The sequence below is a fragment of the Cygnus atratus genome, chromosome 15, assembly GCF_013377495.2.
Source record: "Cygnus atratus isolate AKBS03 ecotype Queensland, Australia chromosome 15, CAtr_DNAZoo_HiC_assembly, whole genome shotgun sequence".
NCBI lineage: Eukaryota > Metazoa > Chordata > Aves > Anseriformes > Anatidae > Cygnus > Cygnus atratus.
Window position 1 is genome coordinate 12,011,963 of NC_066376.1, and position 14,402 is coordinate 12,026,364.

The 14,402-nt window shown below is 69.3% G+C and overlaps 3 protein-coding genes across 6 annotated transcripts in view; 1 reads left to right on the forward strand and 2 right to left on the reverse strand.

The window, feature by feature from the left end:
* The first annotated feature begins 206 nt into the window (after positions 1–206).
* Positions 207–4,187, forward strand: GLIS2 (GLIS family zinc finger 2). The gene is given in 6 exon segments (XM_035549098.2): positions 207–288; positions 291–565; positions 718–894; positions 1,117–1,250; positions 1,478–1,596; positions 1,700–4,187. Coding segments are annotated over 6 exon segments (1,581 nt in total). The 3' UTR covers positions 2,494–4,187.
* A 601-nt stretch (positions 4,188–4,788) lies between these two features.
* On the reverse strand, positions 4,789–14,378 carry PAM16 (presequence translocase associated motor 16). Of its 2 annotated transcripts, none has more exons than XM_050713917.1 (5): positions 14,360–14,378; positions 6,192–6,277; positions 5,780–5,919; positions 5,400–5,465; positions 4,789–4,945 (listed from the first exon to the last, which is right to left on the reverse strand). In XM_050713917.1, coding segments are annotated over exons 1-5 (381 nt in total). In that variant the 5' UTR covers positions 14,362–14,378; the 3' UTR covers positions 4,789–4,858. The 2 variants fall into 2 exon arrangements, with proteins under 2 accessions (XP_050569874.1, XP_035405000.1); XM_035549107.2 differs by lacking the exon at positions 14,360–14,378 and adding an exon at positions 6,690–6,785 and having other exon boundaries at positions 6,192–6,276.
* Positions 6,872–14,402, reverse strand: part of CORO7 (coronin 7) — a 40,541-nt gene continuing 33,010 nt past the window's right edge. For 2 of the 3 annotated variants that reach the window (XM_035549096.2, XM_050713916.1), the window contains 19 exons: positions 12,695–12,749; positions 12,556–12,613; positions 12,330–12,475; positions 11,191–11,286; positions 10,281–10,403; positions 10,068–10,203; positions 9,808–9,983; positions 9,600–9,708; positions 9,392–9,478; positions 9,125–9,267; positions 8,786–8,890; positions 8,589–8,674; positions 8,289–8,430; positions 8,102–8,191; positions 7,914–8,030; positions 7,708–7,843; positions 7,536–7,627; positions 7,368–7,454; positions 6,872–6,993 (listed from right to left, as the gene is read on the reverse strand). In XM_035549096.2, coding sequence (XP_035404989.1) covers positions 6,988–6,993; positions 7,368–7,454; positions 7,536–7,627; positions 7,708–7,843; positions 7,914–8,030; positions 8,102–8,191; positions 8,289–8,430; positions 8,589–8,674; positions 8,786–8,890; positions 9,125–9,267; positions 9,392–9,478; positions 9,600–9,708; positions 9,808–9,983; positions 10,068–10,203; positions 10,281–10,403; positions 11,191–11,286; positions 12,330–12,475; positions 12,556–12,613; positions 12,695–12,749 — 1,990 coding nt within the window. In that variant the 3' untranslated portion in view covers positions 6,872–6,987. The remainder of the gene's footprint in view (positions 6,994–7,367; positions 7,455–7,535; positions 7,628–7,707; positions 7,844–7,913; positions 8,031–8,101; positions 8,192–8,288; positions 8,431–8,588; positions 8,675–8,785; positions 8,891–9,124; positions 9,268–9,391; positions 9,479–9,599; positions 9,709–9,807; positions 9,984–10,067; positions 10,204–10,280; positions 10,404–11,190; positions 11,287–12,329; positions 12,476–12,555; positions 12,614–12,694; positions 12,750–14,402) is intronic. The other variant, XM_050713915.1, reaches the window with a different exon arrangement.

Genomic DNA, 14,402 nt, shown 5'->3' on the forward strand with positions numbered 1-14,402 from the left:
GAGGGGACACCGGGACACGGGGACACCGGCACGGCCCCGGCCCCGTGCCAGCGCCCCGCGGCCTTGAGCCCGTGCCAGACCCCCCCGCCCCCCCCCCCCCCGCGGCGGGGGGCCGGGCCGGGCGATGCGGTGGTGACCCCCCCCCCCCCCCCCCCGCCCCTCACCGTGCCGTCCTCCTTCCCCGCAGCCCCCCGCCCGCCGCCGCCATGCATTCGCTGGACGAGCCGCTGGACCTGAAGCTGAGCATCTCCAAGCTGCGGGCCGCCCGGGACAAGCGGGAGCGGGGCCCCCCCCTGCACCCGGCCCCGCGCCCCCCCCGCGCCAGGACGCCCCGCCGGCCGGGGAGAGCCGGGGCTCGGCGCGGGGGGGGCGCCGGGCGGGGCCGGCCTCCGGCCTCCTGGCACACTCCAAGCTGCTGGAGAAGCGGGACGGGCGCTTCCCCCCCGTGCCCGTCATGGACCTGAGCCTCTCGCCCCCCCCGGGCGTGGAGTCCCCGGGGGGCAGCGCCCCGCTGTCCCCCGAGCGGCCGGGGGCGAGCGACCTGCCCCTGCCCACCGTCCCCCACGTGAGTACTGCCGGGACCCCCCCTCCCCACCTGCACGACCCCCCTCCTGGCATCCCCGAGCCGCCCCATTTCTTTTTTTTTTGGGGCCGGGGGGGGGGGGCCCTGCCGGCTGGCCCCCTCCCTGACCGCCGTCCCCCTGGGTTCTGCCGCAGGATTTCCAGTCCCTGCGCTACATCGATGGCATCCCCAGCTCCTTCCAGTTCTTCCTGCCGCTCAGCGCCGGGGGGGCCCTGCACCTGCCCTCCTCCGCCTTCCTGCCCCCCCCCAAGGACAAGCGCCTCTCCCCGGAGCTGCCCCTGCCCAAACAGCTCGTCTGCCGCTGGTCCAAGGTCAGCCGGGGGGGGGGGGGGGGGGGATGTGGGGCTGGGGGGCAGCAGATATGGGGTTGGAGGAGGGGGCTGGTGCAAGGGGTCGTTTGCACTTCCCCAGCCCCTCACGCTGAGCACAGGGCATGCACGGGAGTTGGGGGGGTCCTCAGGGATGGGGACTTGGAGGGGGATGGAGGGTCCCCAGTCTTCCCCCCACCCTCACCCCCAGCCTCCTGCCCGCAGTGCAACCAGTTCTTCGACCTCCTGCAAGACCTCGTGGACCACGTCAACGACTTCCACGTCAAGCCCGAGAAGGACGCGGGGTACTGCTGCCATTGGGAGGGCTGCGCCCGCCACGGCCGGGGCTTCAACGCCAGGTGGGTGCCGGGGGGGGGGGACACACCTCGGGCTCCATGGGGGACTTTGGGGCTGGGGGGGACAGCGCTGCACCCCCGGGCAGAGCTGGGCTGGGCTGTGAGGGTGGATGGCGCTGGGTGACCGCACCGGGTGTCCCCGCGAGCTGTGGTAGGTGAAAGTGGGGTGGGCGGGGGGCGTGGGTTTGGGGTCGGGCCGGGCCCCCCCCAGCTGACGGCTGCGAGTGCAGGTACAAGATGCTGATCCACATCCGGACACACACCAACGAGAAGCCGCATCGCTGCCCCACCTGCAACAAGAGCTTCTCCCGCCTGGAGAACCTGAAGATCCACAACCGCTCGCACACAGGTCAGGATGCGGGGCCGGAGCTGGGGGGGGGGGGAGGGGGGCCCGGCAGGGGGGTGGCGGAGGTGCCCGGCCCTGCCAGACCCGGCGCTGTGCTGTCCCGCAGGCGAGAAGCCCTACATCTGCCCCTACGAAGGCTGCAACAAGCGCTACTCCAACTCCAGCGACCGCTTCAAGCACACCCGCACCCACTACGTGGAGAAGCCCTACTACTGCAAGATGCCGGGCTGCCACAAGCGCTACACGGACCCCAGCTCGCTCCGCAAGCACATCAAGGCCCACGGCCACTTCGTGTCCCACGAGCACCAGGAGATGCTCAAGGGCCACCCACCCCCCAAGACGCCTCTGGGCTCGGCGGACGTGCCCTACGTCAACGGGGCGCAGCTCGTCATCCCCAACCCCGCCGCCCTCTTCGCCCCCCACGGGCTGCCGGGGCTGCCCATCCCACTGGCGCCAGCCCCGCTCGACCTGAGCGCGCTGGGCTGTGGGGCGGGGGGCTCGGGGGGGCTGCCCGCCCTGCCCGGCCCTGCGCTGCCCCTCAACGGCGGCCCCCTGAACTTGGCCAAGAGCCCGCTGCTGTCCTCGCCCTTCGCGGCCGGCGGCCTGGGGCTGCCCGTCATGTCGCTGCTGGCCGGCGGGGCCAAGGCCGAGGCCGAGAAGGCGGCGGGGGCCGAGGGCCGCAAGGGCGGCAAGGGGCCGGAGAGCCGCAAGCCGGGCTGCGAAAGGACGGAGCTGGGGCGCCTCCGGGCCCCCCCCGAGAGCCTGGCGCTGCTGCCGGGAGCTGTGCTCGACCTGTCGGCTGGCATCGGGGCGGCGAGCAGCCCCCCCGAGGCGCTGCCGCCTGGCTGGGTCGTCATCCCACCCGGCTCCCTGCTGCTCAAGCCGGCCGTGGTGAATTGAGGGGCTGGCCCCGCTCCCGGAATCGGGAGGGGGGACGCGCCAAGACCCCCGGCGCTGCCTACACCAGCAGCGGGCCTGCGCACGATTTTAACCTTCACGAAAGAAGATCGGACTCTTCTGAGAATAGCAATAATCCCTCGGCGCACAGAGCCAGCCACGACCCCGTGCTGCTGCTCGGCGTGAGCGCCACAGCCCCGCGGGGTGGGCCTGGGGGGCCCTGCTCTGCGCCCAGCCCCGGCCTCGGCAGCCGGAGACGCCGCTATTTATTTATCGACCAGACCCCCTGCTCTGACGGGGCCCCTGTTGGGCTCTTCTGCTGTCGCTGACTTGGCGTCTCCCTGCCCGAGGCCTTGGCCCTGCCGGTGCCAGCCCGGGGCTGCCGTGGGGACAGCAGGGTGACAGCTTGGGGCTGCTCCCGCGGCTCCTGGGTGCCCATCCCCAAACGCCCGCTCCGCGGCTGGGCCACCCCGCGCCGCCTCCCCGGCCCTCCCCGTGACAAGGCACACGGCCGCGTGTGCCGCTCGCCGCACCGGCTCCGCACCGGGGCAGAGCCACTGTGTTTAGCTATGTTCATACCTAACCATGTAACGCAAGCGCATGCAGGCAGCGCAGGCAGGGTGCCTGGCACGGGCAGGGCTGCGGGCAGCTGCCAGTGGCACATTGGCACCGGGTGGCTCGGTGCCGTGCCGGCTCCCTGGGGCCCCACAGGGGTGGTGTTTTCTCCTGGCGTGGCCGGGCCACCCTGCCTGGCAGGGGACCCACAGGGTGTCCTGCCATGGGACAGGCCAGCCCCACAGCAAGCTTCTGAATGTGCCCCCCCACGCTGTGGGGCAGCACCGGTGCAGGCTAGGTGCTGCAAATTGCCCAGGCTCTGTGCAGCACAGGCAGAGCCCAGCCCAGCCCAGACGTTGTGGCAAAACGGAGATTTTTGGGCAGCCCCAGTACAGCTGGGCAGACAGGGCCCCCGCTCGGCTCTGCCAGCAGCACCAAGAGGCAGGAGCCTCGGGGATGGGGACCACACGGAGGTGCCCCGAGGCCCCTTGAGGTCCATCCCTGCTCCCCCAGCTCCGACCCTCCCTCTCTGAGGGACCGCTCACACTCACCCGGGGCCATGACCACCCCCAGCACGGGGGCCAGCTCTCCCTGACCGCTCCCATGGCACTGGTGCCTCTCTTGCCCCGGTGCGCACAGGGGGGTCCTGCGTACCTCGCCCCGCCCCGGGCAGGACCCCTGCCCATGGCTTTCTCCGAACCGGGGGTCTCCCCGACCCTGACCCAGCTGCAAGGAGCCCCACAAGGGGCCCAGGCTCGGGGAGGGGAGCGCTCCCTGGCCGCACGCCCCGCGGGGAGCCGGTCTCCCCGTGCTCACCGTCCTCGGGCCGGGGCGCGGCGGCCGCCCGGAACTGCCACAGCATGGCATTCGGCCATCGACCAGGCCTCCCCGGCCGGTGTACGTTTTCTTGCTCGTTTGTTGGTTTGTGTTGCACATTCCAGGACATCAGTATTTTAACGGTCTCTAAGTGCCTTTCTATTGTAGTTTCTGGGTTGTTTTTATTTTCCTCCTGTTGGGCTCCATCGCTGTTAGCATAGAGTTTAAGGACTACAGAAGTAAGAGATAAGCTAACGACTATAACACTATATTCCTCCATGGGAGAGGAAGTTTATTAAGAAAACAATAAAGCGAAGTTGAAGTAAGTTCCTGTTTCAGTCTGTGCCCGGGGCTCGAGGGCAGCGAGGAGCCCGAGATGGGGACAAAGTGCTGAGCTCATGCCAGGGGACAGAGGGGTGACACCAGCATGATCTCCTTGGGGCTGGGGTCCTGGGGCACAGCTGGCTCTGCCTGGCCTCCCTGGGGGGCTGAGCCCCCTCCATGGGCTGCAGCGAGGACAGCCCCCCTGTGTCCCCGCAGGGCTCCTTGCCGCTGTGCCCCAACGCAGCGCCTGTCCTTGCTGCCTGTCTGCACGCAGCTTCCAGCTCTCACGTGGTCCAGAGCCAGAGGCATGTGTGCAGTCGGGCCAAGAGCATCCAACCCCCCACTAAAATAGCTACTGCGGCCTTCCCGGGCGTGATTTGTGCGCTGGCAGCCCTCGCTGCCCTGAGGCCCAGCTGGGGACACCCCTCCTTCCTCCTCCACCTTCCATCATCCGCAGGACAGGACGCAGCCCGTGCCAGTCCCTTGCGTCTGGGTCGTGTTTTCTTGCTGTGCGCCGAGGGCCAGGGCACAGCAGCAGGGCAGCAGCAGCGCCAGGGCCGCCCCCTCTCCCTAACCAGGGCGCAGAGCAGCCAGGCCAGGCAGTGGAGGACACGGCGTTTATTGGCTACCTTTAACTTAAGGGAGAGGGAAGCAGGGACACGGGTGGCAGGAGTCACGTCTCTGCTTTCCAGCCCTTCTCCTTCTCGTCGTTGGCCCGGATGCGGAGCTCCTCGTCCAGCCGCTCCTTGGCTCTCACCACCTGCGGGACAAGGGGACAAGGTGACACAGAGGGCCAGAGCACCCACACCCTGCCTGCTGGCACCAGGCTCCGAGTCCTTCCTGCCTCACCAGGGCTCTGAAAGGGGCTCGTCCGCAATGACTGTCAGTGCTGCAGGTCCCTTGCCCCCCCCCACCCCCACCCCGAGGCATCCCCCTGTGCTGGATGGCCTCCAGCATGACAAAGGGTGGGGACAGAGCCTATTCCTGACCCCTTGTCAGCCCAGCTCTGCTCGGCTGGCACCAACAGCCCCCATTCCCTCCCATAGCAGCCAAGCAGAGGCAGAAAAACCCTCCCTGCATGGCCTTCAGGTGGGTTCAGCCTGTGCAGGAGATGCTGTTGCCCCAAAACATCTGTTTCTGGAAGGTTCCTCTCAAAGCCAGACAGGCTGAGGGCAGAGCTGGGGGGCCTCCGCACCTCTTCTCCCTTTGCTCACCTTGGACTGCAGGTAGAAGGAGCCTCCCACAGACTTGTCGTTCACCTTGAATAAGTGGTCATAGTTCTGCCAAAGCAAAGCTCCCTGTCAGTCGCTGCCTCCTGCACCCTCTGCTCCCCAAATCCTGACAGCCTCTGGCCCTGGGGGTGGAGGCTGCTTCGTGCAGTGGTGACAAGCACCTCTGGGGAGCAGTGTCCCCATCCCCAGGCAGCTCTGCCAAGCAAATTCCTCCATGCTGCAGCTCAAGCTGGGGCAGTGAAGCTCTCCCGGGACGAGCCATGCCCAGGACAGCACCCACAAACCCTCCGGAGACCAGGCATCACCCCCCACCACCCCGCACCAGCCCTCCCCAGCCACAGGCACTCCGAGGGAGCCTCTACCTTCTGGATCTCCTCCTGGTTGAGGTTGGAAACGTTGAGGATCTGCTGAGCTTCCTGCAGGCTGATGCCGATGATCCTGGAGGCAGCAGCGGACTGGGGCCTCTCCGAGCGCCCTCGCGCGTCTGCTGCAGCTCGGCTCGCTGCCCGGCACACTGTCAGCCCTCCAAAGGTGCCTCACGGCCTGTCCCCGCACCCCAAAACCCCGGGGGCTTCCAGGCGGGTCACAGCCACAAAGCCCCATTTCAGCCACCCGCCCCCCTCATGGGGCCACCCGGGTGAGGTCCCCTCCCTGCACCCAGCGCTGGGGAGGTGGCAGGAGCCTGGGGGCCATGCAAAGGGACCTGGGGGTGTCCCCTGCCCGCACACAGCCCGGGGTTGGGGGAGCCGGGGGTGTCCCGGGCTCGGCTCCTACCTGCGAACTCCTGGCGCAGCGCCCGCATGAAGGCCCGTCCGACCACCTGGGCCCCCACCAGGATGATCTGCGCCAGGTACTTGGCCTGCGGGGACACCGGGGCTGTCACCGCCGGCCCCGACGTCTCCCTGCCGCCTCCTGCGCCCCCCGGGCCGGCCCCGATCCGGATCCGGCCTCCCCCTCCCCGGGCCCTGTCCCCTGTCCCCCGCCCAGAGCCTTGGCTCCTTACTCTGTCACTCGGACCCTCAATGGCCCTGTCACCTCCTCCCGGGCCCTGTTCCCTGTCCCCGTCCCGGTCCCCTGCCCCGGGTCCTGTCCCCCTGCCCTATCCCTTGTCCCCCGTCCCCTGCCCAGGCCTCTGTCCCCTGTCCCTCTGCCGCCCTCCACGTCCCCTGCCGCCCCGTCCCCTGCCGCCCCGTCCCTGTCCCCCGTCCCCCTCAGTGTCCCCGTCCCCGTGCCCGCCCCGTGCCCGCCCGGTGCCGCGGCCCGGCCGCTCACCATGTCCCCGCCGCCCCTTCCGCTCCGCGCGGGGCCGGGTCAGGGAGCGGAGGGCGCGGGGCGGAGCCGCCGCCCCCACATCGCCCCCTGGTGGCGGCGCCCGGCACCGGGCGGGCGGGCGGCGGGCGCCATTTTCCCCTCCCCGGCCCCTCGTCCCCACACAAGCACGGCAGAGCGGGGCGAGGCTGCACGGCTTTAATGGCGGGGCCGGCCCCAGCGCCGCAACCGCGCCCGCGTCTTGACGGGTCCGCTCCGGAGAGCCCGGTGTCCGTGGGGAGCCGTGGGCTCCGGGCGCGGATCAGTCCTGTGGAGATAGGGGGCGGTGAGAGCGGCAGGGCTCGCTCCCCGCGTCCCGGCGTCCCCATGTCCTGGTGTTCCGGTGTCCCCATGTCACAGTGTCCCTATGTAGCCGTGTTGCAGTGTCCCCGTGTCCCCACGTCGTGGTGTCCCTGTGTCCCCATGTTGCAGCATCCCAGTGTCCCCATGTCGTGGTGTCCCCATGTTGCCGCGTCTCGGTGTCCCCACGTCGTGGTGTCCCCATGTCCCCATGTTGCGGTGTCTCGGTGTCCCCATGTCACAGTGTCCTGGTGTCCCCACGTCGTGGTGTCCCCTTGTCCCCATGTTGCAGTGTCCTGGTGTCCCCATGTCCCACTGTCCCCACAACCCCGCTATGCCTACCCACTCGGCCTCATCCACACCCTCGAAGGAGTCCTGCGGCAGCGGGTCGTGGCGGCTGCCCAGCCGGGCCACCATGGCGCTGAGGAGCTATGGGGCAAGCAGTGCGGTGGGGATGGGGCTTCGCAAGGGGGTTCAGCGTCCCCTGGCAATCCCCATCCCCGCGCTCACCTCCTCCTTCTTCTGCTCATCCGTCTTCTCCCCCAGGTACACGGCCGCAGGGACAAACTTCCGCGCCGGCTGCTCCTTCGGGGCCTGGCTCACTGGGAGGGCGGCGTGATGTGGGGCAGCTCCAGGTGGGGCAGCCCCACACGCGCTGCCCGCCTCGCCCCTCCGCACCTACCTGGCATCATGTCGGCGGGACGGAGGTCAGCACGGTGGTGCTGCCCGTCTGCCCCTGCCAGCCAGGCGCCGGCGCTGAGGGAGGGCTCCCACCATACGCGGGTCGGAGGGAAGATGTCGTCCTGGAAATACTCCTTCTGCAGGATGCGGGGTGGTGAGGGGGGGGCCTCCACCCGGCCCCCCCACGCAGCCAGCCCTAATGACTACCTTGACACGAGGCACGCGGAAAGCCACGGGCTCGAGGGCGCCCTGCCCGAGCCGCAGCGCTCGGGCGAACTCCACCTCCCGCACGTCGCACGCTGTCTTGCGCAGGAAGACGAAGCCCTGGGGGAGCAGGTGCGTGAGCGGGGCTGGGAGCAGGGCAGGCAGCACGGCCCCAGCGGGCGCCCCCTCACCTTGTGGGGATCGCTGGAGGTGAAGCTGTTGCACTCGAGAAAATAGGGTGGCTCGGGGGTCACCTCGTAGAGGAACACTCTGGTGTCACCCTGGGACAGAGTGGGACGGGGGCTGGTGTGAGGGCACGGCGGGTCCCATGCCACGGTGCCCTGTGCAGGCAGCCCTCCTGGACGCAGGCCCTTCCACCTTGCCAGTGAGGAAGACGACGCTGGTGTCCTCGTCGTAGAAGGGCAGGAGGGTGGATGGGGCCACGTCGAGGCCGAGGACTGAGAGGGGCCCATCAGGCAGGGCCTGTGCCCGGTACAGGAGGATCCTCCGCTCGCTGCGGCTGTGGGGATGTGGGGGTGGGGGTGGGTGGCACGGCAGGGCCCGATATGCCCGGTGTCCCCATGGCGGGCACCGAGGCGCAACTCTTCCCCCGGGGACTGTGCCCAGTGGTGGCCGTGCCCGGGGAGGCACGAGGGACGGCCATGTGCCCGCCCTCACCTGTCGAAGCCGGACACGAGGAGCAAGTCGCCTCCACACACCCAGACCAGGCGCGCCCCGCGGCCCCCCTCGGGGCCTGGGCCCTCCTGTGTGGGGAGAAGGAGGGTCACTGGCTGCACCCGCTGCTCAGCAGCTCCCCGCATAGGGACCTGTCCCCTCCCAGCTCTCCTGTCCCATTCCTGCTGCTGTGGTCCCACCTGCTGGGGCTGGGGGCTGCGCCGGGGCTCGTAGAGCCGCAGCCGGCCGTCCTTGCTCACTGTCGCCAGCTGCCTCCCATCGGGGCTCCAGGCCAAGCTGAAGATCTGGGAGATGGAGGGTGCCCCCATCAGGGATCCGTGCCCCAGCCCCCGGCTGGCCCAGGGGACTTGGTGGCCGGCCAGGTGCATCCCTTGGGTGTCCCGTGGGCACCTCTCCTCCCCGATGGCATCTCAGCACCGTAATTCAGGAACCAGCTCCCAGCTGGCACCCAGCTGCGCCGCAGTGTGGAGGCCTGGCACGTCTGGGTGCTGCGGTCCCCCGACGGTGCCTGACCCTACCTGGTCCGTGTGTCCCTGCAGGCACAGCACCTCCTGCCTGGTGCCCAGCTCCCATATCCGCACCGTCATGTCATAGGAGGAGGAGACGAGGAGGTCAGCTGCCACAGGGTGGAAGCGGATGGAGTAGATCTTCTCCGTGTGCCCTGGTAAGGAGAGCGGAGTGCTGGCACTGGGACAGGGACACCACCAGACCCGTCTGCCCGTGCGGCTCTATCTGGACACCCAGGGACAATCGGTGCTCGAGCTGTGTTCCTGCACCGCACTCACCTTGCAGCACAGCCTCGGGCTCCCGCAGCGTGTCCTGCAGCCCACCTTCAGGGACCCGCCACAGCCGGATCTTGGCATCTTCACCCGCTGCAGCACCAAAACCGCCATGGAGAGAGACAGGCAGGGGGTGAGTGGTGACACGGGGTGCAGTGTGCCACGGCAGGGTGTCAGTGCCCCACGGCACGCATCCTGGGCACAGCGCACGTACCAACAGCGAGGCGCCGTGGGTCAAAGGGGTCCCAGCAGAGGTCGGCCACCGCTGCGCTGTTCTGGATGGTGGGCACGGCCGTGTCAGGGAGACGGCCTGGCTTGGAGAGCTGGCGGAGAGCAACGCGTCACCCAGGGCGCGCAGCAGGCGCGGGCGCCCATGTGCTGGGCACAGCGGTGGCACAGAGAGCCTCTTCCCACCGCTGTACCTCGAGGATGGCAATCTGGCCGCCAGCGGAGAGCAGCGGGAGGGCGACGCGCTCATGGTTGGCGCAGAAGCCGTCGCTCTCGCCTGGCGTGGTGAGGCTCAGCCCCCGCAGGTTGGTGATGTGGGTGTCGCGGTGCAGCACCGCGCCCTGCGCGTGCCGGAATCGGGAGCTGGGCCCTGCGGAGGCGGGGACCGCTGAGTGCCACGGCTCCTTCGGCCATGTGGGTGGGGGACGCCGAGCCCACCCTGGCACCCACTCACCCAAAATGCTCTGCAGAGACTTCTGGCTGGGGCTGCTGGCAAAGCCGCTGGAGGGGCCAGTGCTGGCAGAGAGCGAGGTGGCGGCGCTGCTCGGCGAGGCCAGCGAGCCGGAGGGTGAGGAGTAGCCGCTGCCCTCCTGCAGGAGACGGCATGTGGGCAGGGGGTGCTGCCCCCGCCCAGCCCCTGCCCGGCCCCTCATACCCCCATGCTCACGCTGCGGTCGGTGTCGGCGGGGCCATCGTCGGGCAGCTGGGTGCTGGGCGCCACGGCGGCAATGACGGGGGAGCGGAAGGTCTGCGTGGGTCTGCGCGCCGGGTGCAGGCTCACCTTCTCCACCTGCCGAGCGGCAGCGCTGCAGCGAGCGGGCACTGGCAGAGGAGCCCCCGAGTCCCACCCGCTCGCTCTCAGGAGCCGCACCGAGGAGCGGGTTTGCCCCCACAAAACCCCCTTTTCCCCCTCCTTCGGCAATCGCCCCCACCGAGACCTGCCGCTTGTGGTATGTGGCTTACAGGAGAGGCCCTTCTCTGGCTCCTGGCTCTGGATGCATTAAGGATACTGCCTCAACCTCTACGTTTTTAAGGAAGATGGTGGGAAATGTGTTTTCACTATTAGATTTTTACTCTTAGCTGCACCTAGATGGAAAATAGAGCTCACTTGGCTGAGCTCAGGAGAGCCTTTTTGAGCAGTTCCTTGCTGGAAAACCATTTTAAACTCAGTGGGCGCACGTCAGCGGCAGGACAGACGAGACCTCCTGAAGCTGTGTTTGCGTTCAGAAGCAGCCGAGCACAGGGCTGGGCGCGCTGGGTGGCTGGGGGCGAAGCCCTGCTTGTCCCCAGGGGCCTCCTTCCCACTCCGCAGTCAGGAGGTGCATGGCACCCTCTTGGGGGTGCACCTCGGTGCCCTGCCACCATCGCAGCCACTCCAAAAACCCACTGGCGTTTGGGAAACAGACTTGATTTGTATGAATCTCCACTTTCCATTAAAAGGATGTGATTAAAAAATTGCACACACGCCCCTCCATGTCCCCATCCCAAGGCTGTGGTGTGGTCGCTGTGCCGGCACCAGTGCTGCCCCCAGCCCCGGGTGATGCCTGCCATGGGGACACCCCCCGGGTGACACTCACCTGCTGGCTGTCCCCTGCCCACCAGGCCTGGGCACCTGTGGCCGGCAGCACCCCGGTGCAGTCGGGGAACAGATCCTCGTGGAACTCCTGGACAGACTGCGGGAGAGGGGGCGGGCGGAGGTGGTGCTCTGCCTGCGGCCCCTCGCTGTCCCTGGGCACCGAGCGCTGGTGGCCCCGGGTAGGAGACCCCCGGGCACCTTGCGGCCGCGGAGCCCCAGCCCCGGCCGAGCTGCACGCCGGAGCCTGTAGGTGTCAGACGCTGCCCAGCTCTGGGCTGTGCCGTGCACCCCTGAAAGTATCCGGCCTCCAAAATGCAGCCCCCGGCTGCTGGCCTGCAGCCCCCAGCCTCCACTGCCAATGGCGGCACCCAGCTCTCAGCACCCGGCCTGCAGCCCCTGCCCCAGCGCCCAGCCTCCGTTAGGCAGCGGGGTCCGGTAGCACCCCACATCTTCCACACAGCACCCAGAATTCAGCCCCCAGCACCCAGGTTTCAGCTCCCTGCAGGTTTCCCTCCTCTCCTGCTGCCCCCAGGCCAGGGACCCGGGTCCCCCGCCAACCCTCACCACACCTGGCTGCCCTCCATCCCCCGGCGGTGGCCGGTGACGTGGCACCCGTGAGATGGCACCAGGCCCCCCGACATGGTGCTGCCCACAGGGTGGGGGCCAGGGGCCGAGCTCTGTCCCGGTGCTGCTAGGGGGGTCCTGGGGTGAGCGGCGGCGGCAGCCTCCGTGCCTCAGTTTCCCTGGGGAGCTGAGCCCTGCCCAGGCAGTGTCCCCGTGGGGACAGAGCCCTCCCTCCCCAGCCCGTGGCCGCCCTGCAGCAGCGCTTACGCTCTGGTTCTTTTTTTAAACGTGAGTTTTTTCCACAACAGTGTCTGTTTACAGAAAAGGGCATTTCTGTAGCCACCACCCTTTTTCTTTTTTTTTTTTTTTTTTTCCCCTCAGAAAAATGCTTTAGGGAGTGGGGAAGAGCCAGAGCGCATCAGGGGCAGCAAGAGAACCTGGCTGAGACGCCACGGCCCCGCACGCTGCGGTCAGTCCCCAAATCTGTGGCACGAGGGAGCGGGCGCCAGGGTTACGGGGACACGGGGTCCAAGCTTGGTGCTGATCCCCCCCCAAGGGAAACCCGCGCCCCCTTACCTTGCGGGGCACGATGTAGCTGACGGGGACGAGGAAGGTGTCGGTGAGCTGCAGGACGCGGAGCACCTCGCAGGCCATGACATCCAGGGCCAGGCGGGGGACGGCGGCCAGGCCCCGCGTGCGCCCCTCCGTCAGGCACTGGGTGACTGGGGACAGGCAGGACAGCCGTGGGGTGGGGGCGAGGCTGGGGACCACGGCGGCCCGGCGCGGGGCGCATCCTGCTTACCTTGGGTGAGTGCGGGCTGTGCCGGTGCCGCCTCGAAGCAGTACAGGAGGTTTTCTCCCTGGAAGAGACGTGGAGGGGCTGGGGTGTAAGCGGGGGCGCGGGGAGCACCCCGCCGCCCCCCCGTGCCGTGGCTCCTCACCTTCCCCCCCAGCACCAGCAGCCCCGTGTCAGCGTCGAACAGCGGGATCATGGCCCTGCAAAGGGAAGGAGGGCGCTGAGCACCGCAGGACGGGGCCCAGCACCTTGCCTTGGCACGCGGCAGCGCCCCAATAGCCACGGGGCCGGATCCTGCCCTCTCAGCCCTTTCCCCCGCTGGAGCCCCAAGCCCCAGGATCACAGCAGGTAGGCGCACGCCGGTGGCTTCCCGGCCGTGCCCGTGGCAGCAGGGCAGTGCCGGGTGCCCTCGGTCAGGCGCATGGGAACGGCCTTGAGCATCTCCCCCGATTTACAGCCTCCCATGGCACAGCCCTGCCACGCTCAGCCCTGCCGTGACAGCTTTATGGCCGTGAGACCTTGGCGGCCGCCTCCAGCCCCGCGGTGCGTGGCACGGCAGCGCGGGGACGGGGCACACGGATGCCAAATGCGGGCGAGGGAGCCCGGGGCCCACCTGGCCCCGCCGCGGCACTGCCCCGGGCTGCCCGGGCCGGCTCAGCCTGTTCGGGGCGGGCACGGGGCCGCGGGGCGCAGCCGGCACACCGCACGCCTCACCGGCACACGCCGCCCTGCCAGTCCCGCGGTCGGGGCCGCCGGCTGGGCTGGCCAAAGCGTCCCTGTCCCCAACCCCGTCCCCGTCCCACCCTGTGGCTAGAGGGGACGGGGAGCACCAAAGCCCTTCTCTTCCTTCCCCACGATGCGGGTGGAGGAGAAAGCTCCAGAGGCAGCTTCCAGGAGAACAAAGGGACAATATATTACTTTCGGGTTGACATTTTTGTGGTCGTGCCGGCTGGGGGAAGGGAGCACGTGCAGTGCCGGGATTTTACACGGAACGACTTTGAGGAAACGCAGCCCAACAAAGGCGCCTGGCCCTGTGCACCCACCCCAGCCACTGCCTGGCCCCGGCAGCCCTGTGCCCACGGCGGGTCCCTGCGGCGGGGACGCTGCAGAGGACGTCACGGGGTGGCCGGGTGACACCAGGGACGGCCCTGGCCGGCACGGCACAATCCTGGCCCGTGGCTGTTGGCACAACTTGGACAAATACTGCTGGGGTGGCTCCGGCAGGCACGGGGGGTCCCCTGCCCAGCTGCGGTCACCGCTGCCAGCACTGCCACCGCCAGCAGGGCCCAGCGCTGGGACAAGGGCACCTCTGGGTGCCGGGACACCCAGCCCACCCTGTCCTCAAGGCGATGAAGGGCGAGCGCCGTCCTGGAGCGCTTGGCACAGCTCTGCTGTCACCGGGGCACCGCGACGCCAGCCCCGCGGGGACACCTGGAGCCCCTTGTCCCCAGTGGACGTCTGCGGGGGGCACCACGTCGGGGCAGCGCCATCCCGGGACCAGGTTTGGGGTTTGTGGCAGGGGGCACCAGGGCTCCGCTGGGGCACTGGGGTCACCCACAGCCGCGGGGCCACGGGGGTACCGGGGGGGCTGCTGGGGGCTGCAGGGGCACCAGGGCCTGGCAGTGCCAGGGGCGCTGCGCCTGCCCCCCGCGCTGCCCCCGCAGCTGCCCCCGGGGTCCGGGGGTCCCTGGGGGTCCTTGGGGACCCCCGCGCCGGGCCCCAGGTGCGCAGGGGGCGGAGTCTCCGCGGAAGCCCCGCCCCCCAATCCCCTCCCCCGGCTCCCTCAGCCAATGGGAAGGCGGCGGGGGAGATGTCCCCGCCCCCCCGACACTTCGCCCCGCCCCCGAGCTTTA

What these genes read in the sequence shown, in the direction of transcription:
- PAM16 (XM_050713917.1), bottom strand. An exon ending in ACCAGGAGGAGATCCAGAAG is followed by an intron (nt 5,466 to 5,779) that starts GTAGAGGCTCCC and finishes TTGCTTTGGCAG; the next exon opens with AACTATGACCACTTATTCAA. An exon ending in CCTTCTACCTGCAGTCCAAG is followed by an intron (nt 4,946 to 5,399) that starts GTGAGCAAAGGG and finishes CTTGTCCCGCAG; the next exon opens with GTGGTGAGAGCCAAGGAGCG.